The sequence below is a fragment of the Phragmites australis genome, chromosome 24 (genome assembly GCF_958298935.1).
Source record: "Phragmites australis chromosome 24, lpPhrAust1.1, whole genome shotgun sequence".
Lineage (NCBI taxonomy): Eukaryota > Viridiplantae > Streptophyta > Magnoliopsida > Poales > Poaceae > Phragmites > Phragmites australis.
The window spans coordinates 4,808,792-4,829,836 of NC_084944.1; the positions used below are offsets into that span (position 1 = coordinate 4,808,792).

The 21,045-nt window shown below is 42.5% G+C and overlaps 3 protein-coding genes and 1 non-coding gene across 4 annotated transcripts; 1 reads left to right on the forward strand and 3 right to left on the reverse strand.

The window, feature by feature from the left end:
- Positions 1 to 4,589: 4,589 nt before the first annotated feature.
- On the reverse strand, positions 4,590 to 8,648 carry LOC133907618 (E3 ubiquitin-protein ligase RING1-like). The gene is made up of 2 exons (XM_062349689.1): positions 7,316 to 8,648; positions 4,590 to 4,849 (listed from the first exon to the last, which is right to left on the reverse strand). The coding sequence occupies exon 1, from the start codon at positions 8,483 to 8,485 to the stop codon at positions 7,340 to 7,342; it is 1,146 nt and encodes a 381-aa protein (XP_062205673.1). The 5' UTR covers positions 8,486 to 8,648; the 3' UTR covers positions 4,590 to 4,849; positions 7,316 to 7,339.
- Positions 8,649 to 12,285: 3,637 nt separating this feature from the next.
- TRNAT-UGU (transfer RNA threonine (anticodon UGU)) lies at positions 12,286 to 12,357 on the reverse strand. The gene has a single exon. It is a non-coding gene; the product is annotated as a tRNA-Thr (tRNA).
- Positions 12,358 to 12,442: 85 nt separating this feature from the next.
- On the forward strand, positions 12,443 to 15,126 carry LOC133907400 (prefoldin subunit 5). The gene is made up of 4 exons (XM_062349435.1): positions 12,443 to 12,721; positions 12,815 to 12,918; positions 13,438 to 13,515; positions 14,767 to 15,126. The coding sequence occupies exons 1-4, from the start codon at positions 12,541 to 12,543 to the stop codon at positions 14,854 to 14,856; spliced, it is 453 nt and encodes a 150-aa protein (XP_062205419.1). The 5' UTR covers positions 12,443 to 12,540; the 3' UTR covers positions 14,857 to 15,126.
- Positions 15,127 to 15,410: 284 nt separating this feature from the next.
- On the reverse strand, positions 15,411 to 19,509 carry LOC133907399 (nibrin homolog). The gene is made up of 13 exons (XM_062349432.1): positions 19,297 to 19,509; positions 19,137 to 19,190; positions 18,559 to 18,817; positions 18,260 to 18,348; positions 17,972 to 18,102; positions 17,623 to 17,669; positions 17,401 to 17,509; positions 17,239 to 17,325; positions 16,870 to 17,041; positions 16,238 to 16,710; positions 16,084 to 16,145; positions 15,894 to 15,996; positions 15,411 to 15,814 (listed from the first exon to the last, which is right to left on the reverse strand). The coding sequence occupies exons 1-13, from the start codon at positions 19,331 to 19,333 to the stop codon at positions 15,755 to 15,757; spliced, it is 1,683 nt and encodes a 560-aa protein (XP_062205416.1). The 5' UTR covers positions 19,334 to 19,509; the 3' UTR covers positions 15,411 to 15,754.
- Between the last annotated feature and the right edge of the window lie 1,536 nt (positions 19,510 to 21,045).

Sequence of the window (21,045 nt, forward strand, 5' to 3'; positions counted from 1 at the left end):
CTTTTGGACAGGCAAAGGCTTGGGGCCGTTCTACCTCCTAGAATAGGTCCTAAAGATTGACTTATTCACCTTGATCCTCATATCTGCGTTGATGTCCATCTTAGAAAGAGATTGTTGCTCCTTTAGTTCTGTTTCAGAATACCATGCGATCAAAGGAACCTCATTGCAGATAACCGAAGAGCAGCAGTAGTGTTCATGCAATGGAAGGGCCAACTGTGATGGATCCAGCAACATGATGTGGTTATCAGGGGTATGCTCAGACCTCTATGATAAATTGCCATTGTTTAGAGAACTGAAAAAAGATTGATCAAGATTTTCCGAGAGGCCCATCGGCATCATGTATTTGATAGCCACCAAGCTGTTAGACTTGACAAAGAGATTGAAGTTCCTGTAAATATCATGCGGATTCAACGTAAGTTGTCGCTGCTATGAGTTCAAAAAAACTGATAGCATTGCTCTGTGCTGAACAATTCATCCTTGCCACCTCAAGAATCCTATTAAAGGCATTATTCATAAAAGGCGACATCATGTTCTGAAAGATATTCATTTGGTCAGGGGACAAGGAACCAATTTGTTTGAAAGATAGAGCTTCATTGTCCTGAGGTATCACATCCTGGACCACTTGATCCATTGAAGAAGAGGAGGAGCTGATTTCATCATCCTCCTTAGCAGTAGAAAAAGTAACGGAATGGTGGTGCACATTCAGTTGGGGTGCCTGGAGAACTAGAACAATATCAGGGGCAGCAACCCCTTCTTGGTGATCAGGCACCTGCGAAACCTGTGGACCAGGATTGATCCATTCATGGATACCGTGGTGAGGCTGCCAGATGTGTGCCTGTTGATTTTGCATTGGCTGAGAGAAACCAGGAGCGCATGATCCTGCATTGGGTGTGGGTTTCCATTCCCTGGTGGTGCTGTATCTTTATCTTGTGGATGGAGGTCAGCGGTTGTAGAGTTCAGAATGTAGACCGGGACTGTCCAGGAACGACCAATGCCTTCCAATTCCTGACCTTGTCTGACCACCAGGCTCCTGGGCACACTATCCACATAATCGAACAGACACTTAACCAGAACATGAGTTTTATTTCTAGTATTAGAATGCCAGTGAATCAACTTGCCAAAAACTGCACAAGCTTGATCAAGGAAGTTTAGATTGATGTCGCGCAAAGAAAAACCCAGCAGCATGAACCAGCCCACTCTAGCAAAAGGAGAATTGCGGTAGTTGCAGGTTTCATCATGCTTGATAAATCTAATTCTGAAACCATCAATGATATGCAAAAAATCACTGACCGAGCGATCCCTTTGAAAGACATCACGCATTTGAAAAATCCCAATTCCATGAGGATGGAGGCAGCAGAATTGGACATGCATGTGTCTACCCTCCACTAAGTACTGATGAATATGATTGATAATCATCTATTTCAATGTCATCATCCACTACAACCACGATCGCAAACTCTTCGTGCAAATGCAGAGGGTTACCAGCCAGAGAGATCAAAGCACGTTGTAACCTGTTGATGCCTCCTTCCTCAACCACCATATCCGGCGGAATGAAGCGAAGAGGGTCGATGGAAAAGTTAGCCATGAGCACTTGCACAACTTCAGAGCTATGGGACTAATTGGAGGTGAGAGAGGGAGGATTGGAGAGGTCAGAAAAGGGGGCGCTTTGGTCAAGAGGCAGGGCGAGGGGTTTTCCAACAATCGGTACCTAGGGAAGGGATGCAGCAGGAGACAAAGGGTTGGCGGTCTTGACACCACCTTGTGCTGGAGTAGCATCCATAGCATTGCCCTTCGGAATCTATCTGAACCGTTCGAGGTGATAGTTCTTCAAACAAGATTTTGCCATGTGTCCATAAGAGAAACACGCCTTACATCCGATATCCCCCAAGCATTCCCTAACATGATGGCCCAGCCCTAAACACTTGGAGCATCTGGACCAAGGTGGGGCGGGGAGCGGTGAGTTAACCATCTCACCCAGGATCTCATGAGTGCTTGTGTCAGCGTGCCGTTCCTTCCCAATGCAGGTAGCCTCGAGCCCAACAGTTTCACCACGCAAAACTCCTTGTGATCTCAGCATCGAACGAGCCATAGAGCGAGGAGGGTTCAGACGGAGGTAATCCTATGGTACACGCCTATGCGTGGAGCGCGACCAATGGGCGGTGGCATCCCTCCTACGCAAGGAAGCACACAACCCAAGAAAATTCCCACCAAAAACCTTAGCCGAAGAACTGGGCCAATGAGAAGCAACCTCTCCAGGGGATAAGCAATTTTTCAAATTGGAGAAACCCTCCCAATAGAGATCAAAGATTGACCAGGAGAAGTTAAAGCTCCAAAGGAGGTTCTCGCATCAGACTGAAGCGGACAGTAAAAGGCGCCAATCTTAACAATATTGAAAACATCAGGAGGGGCATGTTTCTTGGTAGGAGAAGGCACGTTTAAATGATCAGCAAAAGAAACATTCTTCTATAGAACGAAATCCCTTTTCCTTTTCTTCAAATAAGAGACCATAGTCCACTGATCTGCTTCTTTCTTGAGCCACAAATTTCTTTCAAATTGCCAAACTGCACCACCATCTCTCCAAAGATGAAAATAAACATCAAAATAGCAGGTGGTAACTCTCTGAAGATCATAAACAAGAAAACCAACTTTCTTGGAGGCAATCGAAAAGCGAAAATGCTTATCGAATTCAAACTTGACATGAAAACCAGCCGAAGAACTCCTAAGAACAGATTCCAGAGCAAGACCGACAGATTCTTCTAAAAGACGAAAAATAAACCTTCGAAACACAGCAAGCAAGAAGAATGATCCAAAAGGAGAGGATGAATGGTGGTGCACCGAAGAGTTAAATCGTTGTAGCACCTCCTTTTGAAAGAGTTTACCAAGGGAGAAGTTCCAAGCAGGAGGGTCAGAAGTTCTGAGACCAGCCATCGCAGAGGAGGGAACTAGGAAGAGAAGGGGCAAGCCGGAGAGAGGCGACTAGGTGGCAGTGAAGTGGGGAGTGGAGGGCGGGAGCGAAGGTTGGGAGGGAGCTCCTCCATGGATGGGTGCGGTTCCTGATAGCTCTAATCAATACTTGTTGAGTTCTTTGTTGATGACATGCAATCTGTATTGATGAGATTATGATGCAATGATCCTTAATTATGTGCTTCTTAATTTTCTGTTCGCATAAAGCCTTGTCCCGTTGTGTTGAATTTTTGGAAAAGTGACACTCACATACTTGCATCTGCTACATAATAGAACGTCATAAACGAAACCATGTCATGCTCAGCAAGTATTGTTGAGGTAAGGGCATAAGTGTCCTTTTGTGTATCAAAAACAGAAAAAAGGAAAAAAAAAAGATTAAAATGGGTAAAATATCGTGGAATCAAAGTGTTCTATCTTTTCGGTACCATTTTGATGAAGCCAATATTAACGATGTCAAAATGTTTGCAATTGATTGACGCTTGGTCTGGCAGTCCAGCCGTTGGACGGGATCATCTTGGTCAGAAGCGGTGGTGCGAGTCGTCTGCCTGGCGGCACTTGGCACCCACCGCTGGGCCTGACTCATGGGTGACGTACTACCGTGACGCTTTCTGCTGGCGTTTCACTGGGAAAATTCATACCATGCCACTGGTTAAGGGAGGGAATCCAGGAAACGACATCAAGGAGCGTTGACGTCCAGGAAATGACACTCATAAGTTGGAACTCAGTCACAACACGTCATTTCTTTTATTTTCGGGCCTAAATTGACTTGTACAATGACTATTTTGCTCCTGTCTCTAACAAGGGTTGATTTTTCACTTCACATTGGTTTAATCAAATTGGATAGACTATGCAGATCAAGTTTTAAAAAAAATTAGCATGACCTTTTTGCAAGGATTGAATTTTCATTTCATATTGGTTTAATCAAACTCGATAGACTATATAGACGAAGTTAATCAAAATTAGCATGACCTTTTTGCAAGGGTTGAATTTTCACTTCAAATTGGTTTAATCAAACTGGATAGACTATACAGATGAAGTTAAAAAAAATTAGCATGACCTTTTTGCATGTGTAATGGTTGAAGCACAACTTAGGTCCAAAAACAGAGGCAAAACAGTCATTGTATAAGTCAATTTAGGTCCAAAAATAAAAGAAATGACGTGCTGTGACTGAGTTCCAACTTATAAATGACATTTCCTGAACATCAATACTCATAGATGACATTTCTTAGATTCCCTCCATTACTAGTAGCGTGGTATGAATTTTCCCCTTCACTTGCCAGCGCGCCGGGAACTGGTTGTGCGAGCATTGAGCGCCCGGGTGGGTGCTGGTGCGCGTCAGTCCGCGGCACAATCCACCACCCAAGGCGCGCATGCGCAGGACACGATCGGCGAGAGATGACCCGATGGTTCCCGTTGGTCTGCCGCGCGGTCGCCGACCAGGCCGATCACCCACAGAGCACAACCGCAACAGCACAACGGAGGGCGCCCACCCACACCACGCAGAATTGCAGGTGCAGCGGGCTTCTGCAGCTCTGCAACCACACAAGCACACACGGACGGCACATCAGGCACACCAGCCTTCCCGCCAACTTTGCTCGCCGAGGCACATTCGGCACACACCAACAGGCAAAACTGATTTGTCTTTTGATGAAATGGGATCGATCGATAAATCTGCGCATAAAGTCTCAACCCTCAACGCACAAATTCTGCCGTTGGCAGTTTCTGCGCCTTGTGTACATGACCTAGTGAACAGCGAGGACTAAAATGAACAATAATTCCATAATAAACAGACTGTAAATTCCTTTGGTTCTTTCATGTCTGTAGGTATAGTCACAGTGACACACAAATATTGCAGGCTTTTTGAACGGATAGCCAAGAGGTGAACCTGCAAGCAGATGAATAATTTGTTAGTAGTAGGTAGGAACCACAAAAGCAACATAAATCAATGCACAAGCAGATTGAACCCTGCAACTGACTGGTATTCCTAGAGTAATCTTAGTGAAAAACCAGATGTAGCATGTTCCAGAGACAATTTAGAAACTTCTCCGAGCATGTAATCCTCAAAAGTCAAAACAATTTCTATTCCAGCTGAAGTGTTGGGGATATTAACTTTTTCTATGTTCACAATTCACATCATTGTTTTCTAGAAATTACAACTGCTCTACACCCTTTTTACTTGAAACACAGGCCCAATATAACTATAGATTTCACTGTAAAGGCATGAGATATTATCACTAGTGTTCAAGAATAATTCGAATGGACCTTTGCTTTCAGCAGATATACACATCAAAAAGGTAAACAACCGTCATTTCACAAGATGTCAGAATAATTCTAAAATGTGAAAGGAGCTAATGTGGTCTAAGGTTATATCCTCGGATAATTAATTGACTAAATGTGTGCAAGGTGGTTAACTGATGACTACATGCAGAAAGAATGAGGAAGAAAAAGGCGGAACAAAGCAGATGTCTAACTAGTCTCACCAAGCTGAGTCAATGGTTTTGCTGCGTTGACTTCATTTCTGAATCAACCATCAGTGCACACAAAGAACTAAAGAAAACTAAACACCGATAGAAATTAACGGAACCACCCAAAAAAAGTTTGAAAAAACAATAACATATATATGCTCCCAATGATCAATACACTGATATGAATGTTTTCATTGCAATGCTCCCATGCATGCCGTATGATGCTAACTAATTGACATCTGTTGAAGAGATTGAGGAAGGACACAAAGAAAAGTATGCACAGATTAACATGCAGTTTGAGCTTCAACAATCCAAGCTTTCATTATGCCACCTTTAGGCTATAGTTGTGTAATTGTTCAGCAGCTAACTCATCATGACAGATCATAGTCGTTATAATTGCCAGTGGAACTATCTAGGGAAGCAATAGAAAAGCTAAACCAAGGAAGACGTCTGGATAAACATATGGCACAAACGAAGCAAAAGTGCAAACATTACAATAACCTTTTAAAAAATTATCTGATTATTCAACTATCCTTTCTGGAAGAAGAAAAAAAGAGGCTATCTGCTGGCGATGTTGGAACCTGTAGTCTAGAAATGGTGCTTGCATCTTGAAACATTCTAGAAACGGTGCTTGCCCTTGCATCTTGAAACATTCTAGAAATGGTTCTAGAAAAGGTGCTTGCATCTTGAAACATTCTAGAAATGATACTAAGAGAGGAAGGAATAAGATGGAAGTAAAGATCTAGCAAGTTCCACAGGATGGCTAATAACTAGCCAAAGGAGAAACAATATTTCATCAATACAGACAGATGTTGACCAGATGACTGAGTGTACAAAAAATATGAAACAGCACTAACTCTTGTTGAGGTATTTTTGGTCTAGAAGCTGTAGGTGGCCAGGTGGGCATTCAATGATGGATAACTTGTGGAAAAATTATGAGAATACAATGATGTTGATGACAAGGCTCTCAGTACATAAATCCTATGTTCCTAACAGGACAGCTGATCTCGATGGTTTTGATACATATTTTGTCAGAAGTTATGGTGTAAAATCAAAAGGGAATTTTTAAACAAGAGGACCTTTCTCTAGGAAGATAGGATTCTATAGAACGCAGGTGGCTTTCTATGCAGGGTTGGAAGCAGATGGCTGTCTATTGGATTCCTGAACATAAGTATATTGTGTATGAAATTTTTTCCTCTGCTTGAAATAAGGAATTGATTCCTAATCATGTGATTGAAGAAAGGGTAAGATTGTGTTCTGTGCAATATGTACAATGATAGATCCTCACCCAGAAGAACTTAACCAACACATCTGGCTTCTAAGGCAGTTAGTGATTTTAGACGTTAGGGTCATACTGAGTACGATCATCCACTATTCCACCACTTTGTTTACAATCACACTAATGAAGGGTTTTAACAGAACTAATGAACCTCTATAGGTAGAAGACTCGTTAGCTCAGTGCAAACACAATCCCAGCATCAAATTTGTGTTAAAAGAAAACTTATCAGAAGTCTGAAGAGTGAACAAGCATATGCCAATGTTACTGTACATTGGAAGGTCACTACATCAAAGATATGCTACAAGTTGGAGGTGAATAGTTAAGTTTGTACTATTGCTTCTCCGGCTTTCCCATTTATTAGGGTTTCTACAGATTTTTCTAAAGAATGATACCCATTTAGGCTAAACAAATGCCATTGCGTTTTACGACAATTTCACCAAATTTGGATGTTTCCTTCCTCTGGTTAAAGAAAAAAAAAAGTAGTTCTACACACACAGACCTAAGAAATTTGAGCTTCAATGATAGAAGAAATAGCTCCAAACAGGTTATAATCTACTTAAAAAAAACTCTAGCCAGTAATAGTTGCAGTGTTTCACTATGCGAATACCTCCTACTATCAGCACGACTGTGCTCAATTCTTGCTGCTGGTTGCGCCTCCATCCTGTGAGCCACTGTCCTGTGAGTTGCTGCCACTTCCCCCATTGTTCCCATCGTGCTGCGATGTTTGCCCTCCCAATCCACTGAATGGCCATGGCAATGACACGTTGAACCTCCTCTCAACCACCCTCGCATTCTCCTCCCTTCCTTCCTCACCAGCAGTAGAGCTCCCAGACGCAGCTGCAGCAGCAATGCCAACAGCTGGCTGCGGATTAGATGTCTTCCGGCCCTCATAATCAGGATCATCAGTGGGCAGCTCAAAGCGACAGATGGGGCACGAGTTGTGGAGCTCAAGCCAGGGCACGATGCACTCGGCGTGGTAGATGTGCTTGCAGGGCATCTGCTTGGCCCCCTCCCCAGGTGAGAAATCCTCCTTGCAGACGGCGCACTCGGCGCCCTCCGCCGCTGCGACCATGGCATCCGTCACGACGACGTCGGGGAGCGTGGAGAGGGCGGACTTAGCGGCCGGCGGTGTGCCGTAGCGGTTGGGGTCGTTCTCGGCGAGCTGCTCGATGAGTTGCTCGAGACCCGGACCGACGAAGTAGTCCCCGAAGCTGGCCCCGCCGACGCGGCCCATGCCCAGACCAGGGCCGAGACTGACGCTGGCGTCGTCGAGGAGGACCTGGATGTTGGCGCCGCCCTCCATGAGGCCCTGGATGTAGTTCTGGAAGAACATGAACGGGTCGAAGGCCTCGGGCTCGTTCTCGGGGGTCGCCGTGCCGGCGGCGGCGCGCGAGCCCGAGCCCGAGCCGCCGGAGCCGACCCTGATGCGGTCCTCGCCGAGTTCGAGGAAGCTATTGATGAAGGCGGAGAAGTCGGTGGACGGGGACGGGGAGGTCGCGGCGGATGAGGACGAGGAGAGGGATGGGGAACCGGCGGCGGCGGGGGCGGCGTTGGAGGCGGGGGCCGTGGTGGAGGCGAAGGGGAACGGGAAGGGGAGGGGGATGATGGTGGGCGCGGGCACGGTGACCTCCTCCAGGAAGTCGCCGTGGCAGTCGGGGCAGGAGAGCTCCCCGGCGGCGGCCGCCGCCGCCGCGAGGAGGACGGTGCGGTTGCATTGGTAGCAGAAGTACTGCTTGCGCGCAGCGGCAGCGTAGTAGGCGGCGGCTGGAGTCGACATGGCGGCGCCCAGCGATCTCGCGGCGGCGGCGGCGATTGGGGTTTCTTTTCTCGTTTCGGAATTTAGGTCTTCGATTTGTAGCGCTGTGCTTGTGGGGACTCGGGATTTATTTACGAAGAGCCGGGGACACGGTGTTCCGTTTGGAGAGGGAAGAGGGTAGAGGGTAGAGGGTAGATACCGGCCGGTTGCGGTGTCGGTCCTTCGGACCAGAACATGGCAGCCACAGTTTGGATCGGAACTGCCACTTTTTATGCTAAATTCGTGTGGTCAAATCGTGGTACAATTGTGTTAAGGATCTTGAGTCGGACACGTCAACAATATAACGGCATGAATCTTCTTAGTATTTGCATTTCCAATAGAGAGACAGGATGAACTTGAAACCTGAAATTGTATATCTAAAATCATAGTAGAGTGGTATATAAGATTGAATTCCCAATAAAGAGAGATCGTTTCTGAGAAGATTATAAAACCTAAACTCCCTAGCTGCTTGTGGAAAAGTCGATAGACAGCCTCATGGTGCAGGGGGTGAATCTGAGTTTTTTAAAATCTTGTGTCCAAGAGTAGCGTTACGTGAGTTGACGAGTTGTTATGAATTAAATCAGCGAACCTTAGTCTGACTCATGAGCCTCTTAAAGCCTGGATCAGAGGTGCCTAATATGGTATATGTGTTGTTTCTCGTTCTTCTGGATAGCTGTAGGGAAAATGATTGTGATTTTGATGTTTAATGATAACGTAGTTAATAAAATTAATATATTTGTCAAGAATATATGTTAGTACGTCTTATGGATGTAATATATGAAGAAGTCACTGTAATCGGGATAAAGTTTAGTTGAATTGGAGAAGTTTCTGGAGATTTATTCTCACCAGATGATCTGATGTAATAAAGGCTATACTCACCGGAGTATTCTCAGCAGAGAAGAAAGAAGACATCAAATAGTCTGATGTTGAGACCCGTATACTAACCGAAGTGTTCCTGTAGAGAAGGCTGTAACTGTTAAAGACTGAAGATCAACCCACCGAATAGTCCGGTGATTAGCTTGTGCGCACAGGAGGATCATATCAAAGCATTCCTACCAGAGAAGCTGCAGTTGTTGAAGCAGATAGATAAACTGACCGAATAGTCCAGTGATGAATGATATAAAGCACCAAAACATTTCTTGCAGAGACGATTCCAAGTGCTGAAGAATGAAGATCAACTCGCCGGATAGTCCGATGATCACAGAGATAGTTGCACTATAGCATTTATAGGGAAAAGAAGAGAAAATTTAACTCATCGGATGGTCCGGTATAAATAGAATGAACGCTGAATGAATGCACCGGAGTATTTTATACAGAGAGGCCGCAAAGACGCGGTTTGGCTCAAGATAACTCATCGAAAGGTCCAGTGATGAATTTAAAGGTACATTGGAGTATCCAGTGTTCACAGATGGTTAAGTATGGGTTCCAATGGTTAGTTTTTGAGTATGTACTCACATGATGATCCGGTGTTAGTATCATTTTTCTCACCAGATCATCCGGTGTTAACAACTTTTCTGAGATGTTAGGGTAATAGCTAGTTAGTGGGTTTGAGGCTATAAATACTCATCTGCTCAGTCATTTGAAGGTGCTAGAGTAGAGAATCTCATATACATTTGAGAAGACATTCAAGCCACCAAAATGCTTAAAATATTCATCCAAGGTAATTTAGCGCACCATTAGAGAGTGATTAGTGCTATTAAGCCTAGAGAGAAGTGTTGCTATGTGCTATAACCTAAAAAATGGATCAATAAGTGATACAACCGTGTACCAAGAGATACGTCGGTGCCTTAAAGTCCTTATGACTCGTCAACAACTTGTTGACCCTCCGACTTGGTGTGGAGCGGTAGCAAAACATGTGTACGAGGACGCGGAGACCCTTGTCTTGGTGGCTCAAGCTCCGAAGTAATCACAATGGCAAGGGATCGGAAGAGAGTCTTGTGGTGAGGTCTTACTTTGGTGGCTTGATGGCTCATCCGAGTTGAGGCATTGTCTTTGTGCCTTGGTGACTCAATAGTCGTGACCGGATGCCGATCAGGAGTATATTCTTAGTGGAGCTCCAACGTAGACTAGGGATGATATTCATGATATCGACACCATGAGAAAAATTCTTGTGTCGAGTTTGCTCTCTATAGCTTATTTACGTTTCCGCATTTACTTATTTACAATTTAACTTCTTAGATAGGTTATAAGTGCATTGATCGATAGAGCAAACACACTAGATAAACATAGTGCATATTTAGATAGAAATTGGTATAGGTTTATCTTGTGTTCTTTTTGTAGTCAAATAGATTCTAAGTATCATAATTCACTCCCCTCTTACGACGTCACCGATTTTCATAGTAGCGTCTATCAACATGGTCTTCTCTTCGACTTAAACCTCTCCTTGTGACCCCGTTTGATGACAGTCGCTATCATGGAACTCGTTGTCTTGCGATAGCTTCTTCAAGGGTCCCCCCCTTCATGTACGAGCCGGGAGAGCGATTCATGGCTTGGGGGGATTGTTAGGAGTTCAGCACGTCTACTACCTATGCTATGCTTCACAACACAGGTGTTGTTGATCCGACCATCAAGTGCATCTAGTCCACTCGGGTCCCCTCAAAGATAATTTTTCACTTGGTTGCTCTGCAATGATCGTCTCAACTCTCGGTCTAACCTGCTGCACAAGAACATTGTGGAAGCTGAAGATGCTCACTGCGAGTTGTGCCCCACTTTGAACTGGAAACGATGACACATCTCTTCCTTTGATGCCCTATGGCGGCGGCCTTCTTGAACCGAATGGGGATCGTTGTGGATGGAGTGTCATTGTGCATGCCATGGTGTGCAAGCCAGCTGTCACATCTCCCCTCCGAAGTTTGGATGGATATTTTGCTCATCCTCCTCTAGTGCCTATGTAAGGTACACAACAACCTCAACTTCAACTCTTAGTACGATGATATTGCTACTATGCTTTGAGCTACTGTTGGAGATATAAACCTTTGGAGTGATTGATATAGCGTTGATAAGCACTGCATGTGGCAGTGGCGAGTCTATCTTCACCTCTCTCCCCTGCTCAACTTGGTATGCCGTGCTTATGATGTACACCATGCTTGTATGTGACTATTTCGATCAATGATACAACATAGGTAGGACTCTGCCTCTAAATTGCTCAAAAAAAATCTTATGGGTAGCATAACACTTGGATCTTGTAATTAGCTTCTTATGCTAGTTAGTGCACTTATATTTATGTATGTCAACATGTACTATACTATGTCTTTGTTAGGCTTGTTTGGTGCCTATGGTATGTGTGTAACAATGGTAGGACTTCATATTGAAACCCGAGATGAAAAACCCTCTCCGATTATGATCGACAGGTTGAGTGAGGCACGATGTTCCTTCTCAAAGCGAACAATTTAATTGGTCGGAAAAGAAGTGAACAATCAAAATTGCTAGAATGAATTAAAGCATGTGACATCCTAAAGAAAAAATCTTATCCTTATATATCATATAAGTAAACGAATAGAAGGAACAAATAAGTGCCTAGTAGTGGGATGCTATTCTTTTCTGTGGACTTGGGTGTATAACTCTTTCGATAAACTAGGTCGGTAAAGCAACTTACAGGAACAAGAAAAATAACATATAATTCAAAAAAGGAAATAAAATATAATACATTATATACTATCTTTCAAACAGATATGTTCTGATCCCAGTTCCACACTTCAAAACCAGAAAGTTGGACTCGTTGGGAAAAAAAAACGCAAAGTGATGGGAGTTGTCACATAAAAAATAAAATTAGTTGCATAAAATGCCCCCATGCAGGATCGAACTACAGACCTTCAGTTTACAAGACTGACGCTCTACCACTGAGCTATAGGGGCCGTTGTGAATACTGGTGCTGGAAAATAATAGAAAATATTAACCTCCTAGTTCCTATTTGCCATTGTTTGCCATTGTCTGTTTCTGCCGCACTCGTCCCTTCGCCACTCTCGTCCCTCTGCCCCCGCAGCCGCCGCCTCTCCTCTTTCGGCGGCGCCCGACGAGCCTTGCCGTAGCACGCGGCCATGGCGAGCCCGGGACGGATCGAGCTGGACAAGCTGAGCGTGGAGCAGCTGAAGGCGCTCAAGGAGCAGGCGGATCTGGAGGTCAACCTCCTCCAGGACAGCCTCACCAAGATCCGCACCGCCGCCACCCGCCTCGAGAACGCTGCCGCCGCGCTCCACGACCTCTCCCTCCGCCCCCAAGGCTCGCCTCCCCTCCTACTCGAATCTTCTATTTCTTTCCGCCGTCGTTTGAATTGGTTCTGGCTAACCCCTTGATTCGGTGGTGGGTGTACAGGGAAGAAGATGCTCGTGCCGCTCACGGCGTCCCTCTACGTGCCCGGATCGCTCGACGACGCCGAGAAGGTCCTCGTTGACGTCGGCACGGGTTACTTCATCGAGGTAACCTGGCTAGTTGCAATTGTTTGCATACCTGATTGGTTTAGAAGTTATGTTATGCTAGTTTGTTCAGTTCTTCTGTGAAATTCGCTACATTATTTCGATTGTGCGAAAACATATGGCTTCAATCCGGTAGGCATTCTGTTAATCGGGATGATAGAATAATCGATGATGTGACATCATGTTGCAAATTGGTAATGACAAAAAATATTGGTTGTTCTGTCTGTGTTATGTGTCTCTGTTAGCCTTTCTGATGGCAAAGGAGCTAAGATCACTAGCCTTGAAGGCTCAAGTGACGTCCCCATGATCCAGTGAGTGGCTCATCGCGGGGGGATAATCTGATTTAGATTGATCCAATAAAATGCACACTTTCGTGGTCTGGAGTGTAGGATTTTTTAGTTAAATCTTCCTGCAGTGAAATGAGCGAGGCGATGCATTGCCGTAAAAATACTTGTGTTCAAATGATCCAGGTTTTTGTTGTGTTTGTATTACATTTGTATGATCCTTATGTTTACCATGCAGAAAACTATGGCTCAAGGAAAAGAATACTGTGAAAGGAAGATTAATTTACTAAAGTCCAATTTTGATGAACTACTTGAGGTATGTTCTTGCCAGACTGCTCTTCTCATGTACACATTGCTATTTCTGCCTACCTTGAGGACAAAATGATTATGTTTCATATTTGACCTTAGGGATAACTGATAGCAATAGTCAGGATATTGACATCCATAAGTCCAATTTGAAGATGAAAATATTTTTTTTAGTTCATCTATGGTACACAATGATTTTGAGATTCAGAGGAACTGTTTCTACTTCTGTTATTATATTCACTAGCTAGCATGCTCTCTGTATATTCTACCTTATCTTATATCCTCAGATTCGTGTCTTGGCATACCGCATACCCATAGCAGTGATGGCATACTGGTTATCTAAGAACCAATTTTGTCAAGTTAGTTGGCAAGATGGAATTCCAGTGCCTAACATAATTGCTTATCGAGTGAAATTGTATTTTAGACTGTAAACACACAATTGCCACACTCATACCCTCACCCAACAACAACAGAAGAAGAATGATCTGAGAGAAAATCAAAGCTTCTCAAATGCAAATGTAGAAATAGATACAGCTAATCTCTAGTCTCTGTGGCAATTTACTAGCACGAAAGGTGATCATATGGTGTTAACCACGAAAGGTTTACCATTGCATTTTAATCATTTTCACATGTTAATAATATGCACTGTTATGTTACAAAAAGTTTAGGTTAATGAATGATAAATCACAATGCGTGAATCTGTTACATTCTTGTTGAAAGTAGCATAAATATTTGGTGCTAAAAACATAAACACTCTACTTTTAGTGACTGGAAGCTTTTGTGCAACTACTCCCTCACCGTAGCCACTTTTTTCTTTAGAAATGTTTCATGTTGTGATGTTTTTCATGAAGACTTCTCTTTTTACGAAGGCGGTAACGTAAGGATAAATTAATTGGGCTGCCCAGCATAATTTTCTGTAAATAGACAAATAGAACAAGGAAACTGTAACAGGATTGTTATGTAAAATAGTAGCATCGTGAGTGAAAAGACTGTTTTGATAACTACAGTTGTGTTATTGATCACACAAGCTTATGTTTTACTTGGTTACCTGATCCCAATTTGCTGAACTTATCTTCCTTTAAATGAAACAATGTCATGAAGCAATGCATGTGACATAATTTTATTTATTTATTGTTAATGGACCATTGCTTGTAGCTGATCTGCTGAAGTTGGATATATCTGATTTGTGATGCACAATTATATCCTGAATACAGTACAACATGCTGTCTAAGCAGATGAACCTTCGTTTCTTTGTGTGCAGATGGCTACGAAAAAGAAAACAGTAGCAGATGAAATGGGTATGCTACTACAAGCCAAGCTGAGGCAAGCTTCTCCGGGTCCAAGTTCGTGAGAGGTGGAAGCGCTTCTTGTTTCCGCTTCGTTGGACGATGGATGGTCTAGTTTGTAGCGTTCGGCAAACATAGGAAATTGTTAGCTGCTTTGGTCATATGTGCGCAAGGGTGGTTATGTTCACTGAGATGATCTGCCGAACCAATCAACCTCAGCAAACATCAATAATTTAAGTCTGTCTTGAACATGCAGCGTGGATTGCATTATTGATATCTTCTGTCGCACAATGCTGCCAATGTATGATCATCACTTTTGTGTTTGTTGTATCTGATTCGATGGCTTCGTTTCTATTGCTGTTCCTTGAATTTTCAAAAGATATCCGATGATTTTCAATAATGAAGCTGTACATAACGGAACTACTTTTGCGGTTTTTCTATCTGATACGCTCAGCAGCGCCAAGAAGCTGCAACTTTCGTATACCTTTTTCTCAGCGGCAACGGCAAAGATTCTTCATGGACTAATCACGTAACATTTTAATCAAGCTTGAAGGCCAGCAACTCAAAAAAGGAGGTGTACAACAGTTATGTGAACAGTTATGTGAACAAACAAAGGCCATGAGAAGTGAGAACTGATAATTGCTCAAATTCTGGAAGATCATGTTAAACATATCCAACATGCAATGACAAAATCAGAGGTGACTTGCCCTCAGATACAGTTCATATCTAACACAGCCTTTCCTATCTTTACCTACACTAAACCACCTTCTCTAGCCGTGGTGAGAAAAGAACCCTGGGAGAAACGCCGGCTTCTCTTGCCTCCAGAAAATCTTCAGTAAATTGGAGAATTGAAGGGACCACGAAGATAGCCGTTGCTTTGGTTAGCAAATAAACATGCAGTTCTCTAGACCTCCGAACAAAGAATCAGTCGGAGCACATATACTGGTGATTTTCTCCTGGCTTTCATCTGCGGCCGGTAAGTAGGGTCTGAATCGAACTGCCAGCAGCTGCCCTTTTCTTCGACTGAAATTCCATTATTATAACAAGGTTAAAGTATGCACATGACAAGTTTAGGGAGTATGCATAAGGTGTAACGAGGCACCTTTGCATTGTTGAAGAGGTCCTCTGCAATGGCTTCCATTTGTTTCCGCTGCTTCTCCTCCCGCATGAAATCGATTAATGTGCCGCGTTCATGGTCAGATTCTCTGCAGAAAGAAAACGAAATTCAGTGGACTTTGGTATCTAGCTACTGATAAACTTCAAAATTCACTGGAAGTCTTTCTGGCTCTTGCCTGTATGGTTCTCGTGCAAATGGAACAAGGTCCTTGAAGCTGTTACCAGATACTGTTTCCCTCTAAAGTAAAAGGTCAGAGCCCCGTAATTAAAGAAGCTGCCATTAAGTTCTTTGTGCCAAAAAGATTCATGATCAATTGTTATAGAATATACCTTTCTAAAGCGTTTGAAGTTAATGCCACCAACTTCTGTTGATGTAGCAGGAGCTGAACGAGGGAAGCTTTTGACAACCAGATCCTGACTAAATATGACATCACAAGTCCCATCCCTGCACGTGTCCAAGTTTTTATCCTTTGGCACCTTGTTTATAACACGAACATCTTCATCTCTAGCTTTGAACCTATATATTGTTGTTTTCTCTGTGACCTTAACATCATCCTCTATAGTTTTTGATACTTCAACTTTCTCTGGGTCTTTTTGACGATTAACATTGGCCTTTGTTCCTCCCAAAGTTACAGCATCTTCACTGGTTGTATTTGTGGTTTCCTTTATATCATCAGAGATATGCTCAACCTGATGTTGAGGCTTGCTAGCAGCAACAGTAGGAACAGAAGTTGCAGTCTCAATTTCAGCATCAGAATCCGCCACAATAGTTTCATCCGTCGAATTTGAGGATGTCACAATGTCTGTCAGAAATCGAATAAAGGGAACAGTTAAATTTACAGAGCAGGGAAATAACATAGTTATGATGAAAAAGGACACCAAAGAAGGTAAATAAACTATGGAGGTAACGGAACAGAAAATTCTAAGACTAGCAACAAATGAATTGAATTTTTAATACTTACATGCAGGTGGTTCAATAGCAGTAGCTTCCAAGCGACCAGACAACATAGCAGCAAATAGCTTAACATCACTGATCTTTGACAAAGGAAACAGTGCACGTATCTTGCTGAATTCCAAAGGATATCTTGCTGGAACTACAAGAATTTGTTGATCAGTATCTCCAGCTCCCGAGTCCTGTAAATTACAAGGTAACAATGATTGTGGCACTAAAGGCAATGAAACAATCAACCATAATAACCAAAGCAAAAGTCCAATGGCATAAATCAGTAGGGAAAACTTCACTTTTCGCTACAAGCCCAATAGAGGAAACAAACAACATATTCCATGTTTTCTAAAGACAACATTCATAACATAGTTTCACCAGCACTTACCTGGCTGTTAGCACAAAAATCGTCGATATGGAGATATTTTGCTCCTGTTGATTCCAGTAATGCATGGAGTTTCTCTCCAAATTTATACTGCACTTGAATAACATTAGTCAACATTGGAGTGCCTAATGATTTCTTTCTTTCTATAAAAGAAACAAACACCACCTTATCTATTGATCCCAGGATAAAAGTATAGCCTGCTAGGCTATTCTGAATGATCTTGACCTCCACCATCTTGATTACTGTCCCATCAAGAGTCAAGTTTGGAATGTATCTGGATCAAGTTCCAGCAATACTTCACTGTCTATGATTTTGAGCAAGCACGAATTGATGCAAGGATCTATACAAACTATATCATCAGGCATAGAAGGGTTGCCCACAACTTACTGTGTACAAGAAGGGATTTCAGTGTGAATGTTCTTCTCAGCCATCGCCTGAAACAGATGAAATAAACAAAACTCAACTTGAGATGTGTGTATGAATAAGAAAGGTTAAAATGTCACCAGTGAACTAGGTGTTTAATGCTAATTCAGTTTGAAGAAAAAAAAAAACCATTACTTTTTTAGCTTTTCAGGACCATCTATATTCTATATGATCCACCCATGACCTTTTCGACTCACTATTATGCAGTTAGCTAATTCACATAAGTCTTCATCCACATAGAAAAATAAATTAATTCACTGATTTAAAATACAGCAATTAAACACCGAGCATATAAGAAATATGAAGGAAGTACCTTAAACCAGTCTCCAAATATGATCTGCTTCTTTTCCACAACTGCATCGAGGAGCTCAGGTGTCAACGGACATGATTCATCAATAAGAACGTGTGTACATTCATCACTCCACTTACGAGTAGCATATGCACCTTACAAAAAAAATTGCTGGACATCATTAGTGTACAAAGAGAATAGAAGGTTCTCATTTATAGGCGCTCAGCAGCAACAATCATGAAAAAGAACATAAGCTTGCTAATGAACTAGAAGTACTTCCACTACAGAATAGAAGTGTAGATCACAACTAACCAATTGATGTCATGACAGCCTGCAATGATGGATCAATTCGAGCTGACTTTCTGCCATGAAAAAAGACCACAATGGGGACAAATGACAACCTGCAAGATGGAAAACAGAACTAAGTAAAACGTATGCATCCAACTACCGCACCAAAGGATCACAAATATGCATGCTCAATTCAACAATAATGCCAAAGATAATGGCTCGTATTGATCAACATTCTTATACATAGTGACATGTGCTAATCAAAAGATGCATAATAAGCAAAGACATTAGCATACGGATGTCATATTTTGACTTGTGCTCACCTGAAGGTTGCGTTTCCAGTTCCAAAAGTCACAGTATCCCCATCACCAAGCATCACATCTTCATCTTTATGTAGCCTACTGCCCTGGGTCCCCTGTACTTTGTTGACAAACGTGCCATACTTTGAGCGGTCAACTACACGAACATATGAAGGACTGGCAGGTGCACCACAATGTGGATCCCAGGCAACCATCTTTTCAATCGTAATTTCCGCATGGACTCGGGATATAGATGTGTCCGTTTGAACAATGACATCGCAATCTGTAGAAGAGATCATCAACCTCAATCAAGAAATTCGTGAACTAGATCAAGTATGAATAGGAGAAAAATTAAACTTAAGCAAAAAAGAATATTCTTGTTCTTCCCCATTGCTGGTCTAGTGAGTAGCAAAAACCCTTTCCTAGTTCACATAACCATTTTGATCCTAGGAATCGACATATCACAAATTCACAAATTCAGAATCCTAATCTTCGTTCCGTGAAACGGGACACGCCAAATGCTAACGAAAACTAGCTCATTACCACACAAATTAACAGAAAGAAACTGCAAAAGAAATGCAAAGGGAGGCCCAAGGAGGCACCTTTGCGGCCGACCTTGTACGTCCCGGCGGCAAAGATGTAGCACTTCTGCGTCCCTGCAAAATACAGCAACAAAACATTCACAAATCCAACGAGCAAGACGTACAAGAACACTGCGGAATAGGAGGGTAATTTTTTGCACAGGAGAGGGCGGCGGCGCACCACGCACGGTGTCGACGGGGGTCAGCGCCCAGACCATCTCTTCTCCCCACCCCTTTCCGCTGGATACCCTCCTCACCTTCTCGGGGGTTCTTTTCCAGGCATCTGCCTCTGCGGCCGCGCGGCTGGGAGCAAGACGGTTTGCGCTCGATGGCCGTCGGAGCAGCGCGATGGCCGGGCCAACCAGGGTCAGTGGGTCACCGTGTGCTTACGAGGGTTGAAGTGGGTCGACAAGCCGTATCGGCTATAGCGAATACGTAAAGCAAGGAATAAACTTTTGGGCTTCCGTTATCTTTAGGCCCAGGCGGCCCGTCTGATTTTCCGGCTCAGCCTCATCAGCAGAGGCCCAAAGTGATAAGTTTGTCTCATTTTCCCCCCTGTTTTTAGTTCACCTTTTTCTGGTCCAATTTTATACGTCGTTACTATAGCTAAGTGTAGTGGGTTACAATAAAAATATAAATATTGGACATATTAATATTAATCATAAACTCAATAAAAGATTCTCAACTTGGATCTCAGATGTCCCTGTATTAATCCTTACAACATTTATGTTATCACAGTCATACATCATATATAATAAGTTCAAGGCTACATGATTACAAAATATCTTTAAACCATACAATACATTACAAACCTGATCAACTGATCAATAAAAGCACGGCGGGATAACAATCTACGCTTTCAACTCCCACGAATCGACATCCATCTGCTCATCTAAATGATAGTAAGAATAAGTACAGAAGTTACTCATCAAGTCATGTACTGCTTCAAGAGATTGATATATATATAAAGGATAACTTAAGGATAAAGCTGATTTAATTTTAAGCGTAAAACAGTTTTCATACTGATATCCAGTTATTTCTCTACTGTTAACTTTGAAATAGATTAAATAAGGTAATAAGATATATATGGAGTTTTCGGTTCTAGGAGGGGCTACATCTCACTCCGCAGTCCCTATCAATATGTCATGTGTACTTTTAGTACTACTCAGTTCTTGACAAATTGAAGCAGTAACCTCATCATATGAACATCTAGTCCACACACTCACTCATTAAAGATATATACATGCCCCGAGTGTAACCAACTGAGATCATTGTTTTGTATGCCTATAACCGTGGATATGGCTATTCGAATAAATTTACAATCTACAGTGATTGTACACTATGCCCACACAATATGCTCAGCCTCCAAGTATTTGCAAACGGAGGAGCAAATTATACCAAGACACTTCAATCACCCTCCCTTGCTGAACTATACTATAAGACATCCCAATAATAATATATTTGAGTATGCACATACATGTATATATGTATATTTTAGGTTGGTTTAAATAATTAGATTTTTTAAACAGTGAATTTTGGTATAATCTAAATGTTAAAAACTCATGATGTTACACTTAAGGTACATAGATGTGAATGTGTCATGGTAACGATGCCGAACGAATATATCAAGAGCGATATTGTAGTTTGATTTTAGATGTGATCTGAAAAAAGAGAATGAGATTATCCACTATTTTTTTATTAGTAAAACGGATCAAATATCCGTAGCCGGTAATGAGACAAAGAGGTTAGAGGATGAATATCAAAAGTAGGTTAATTATTTAAATTTTAAGAGTTTTTATTAGATAAAAGGAGAGTAGAGGAAGATGTGATTCGAGAATCAATTCGTGTTTTATATAGTAAATATAATTAAAATTTAACTCGAAATTTCCAGTAGTCGAGTAGTCGTTGATTTTCTTTTGCTGGCAATGTG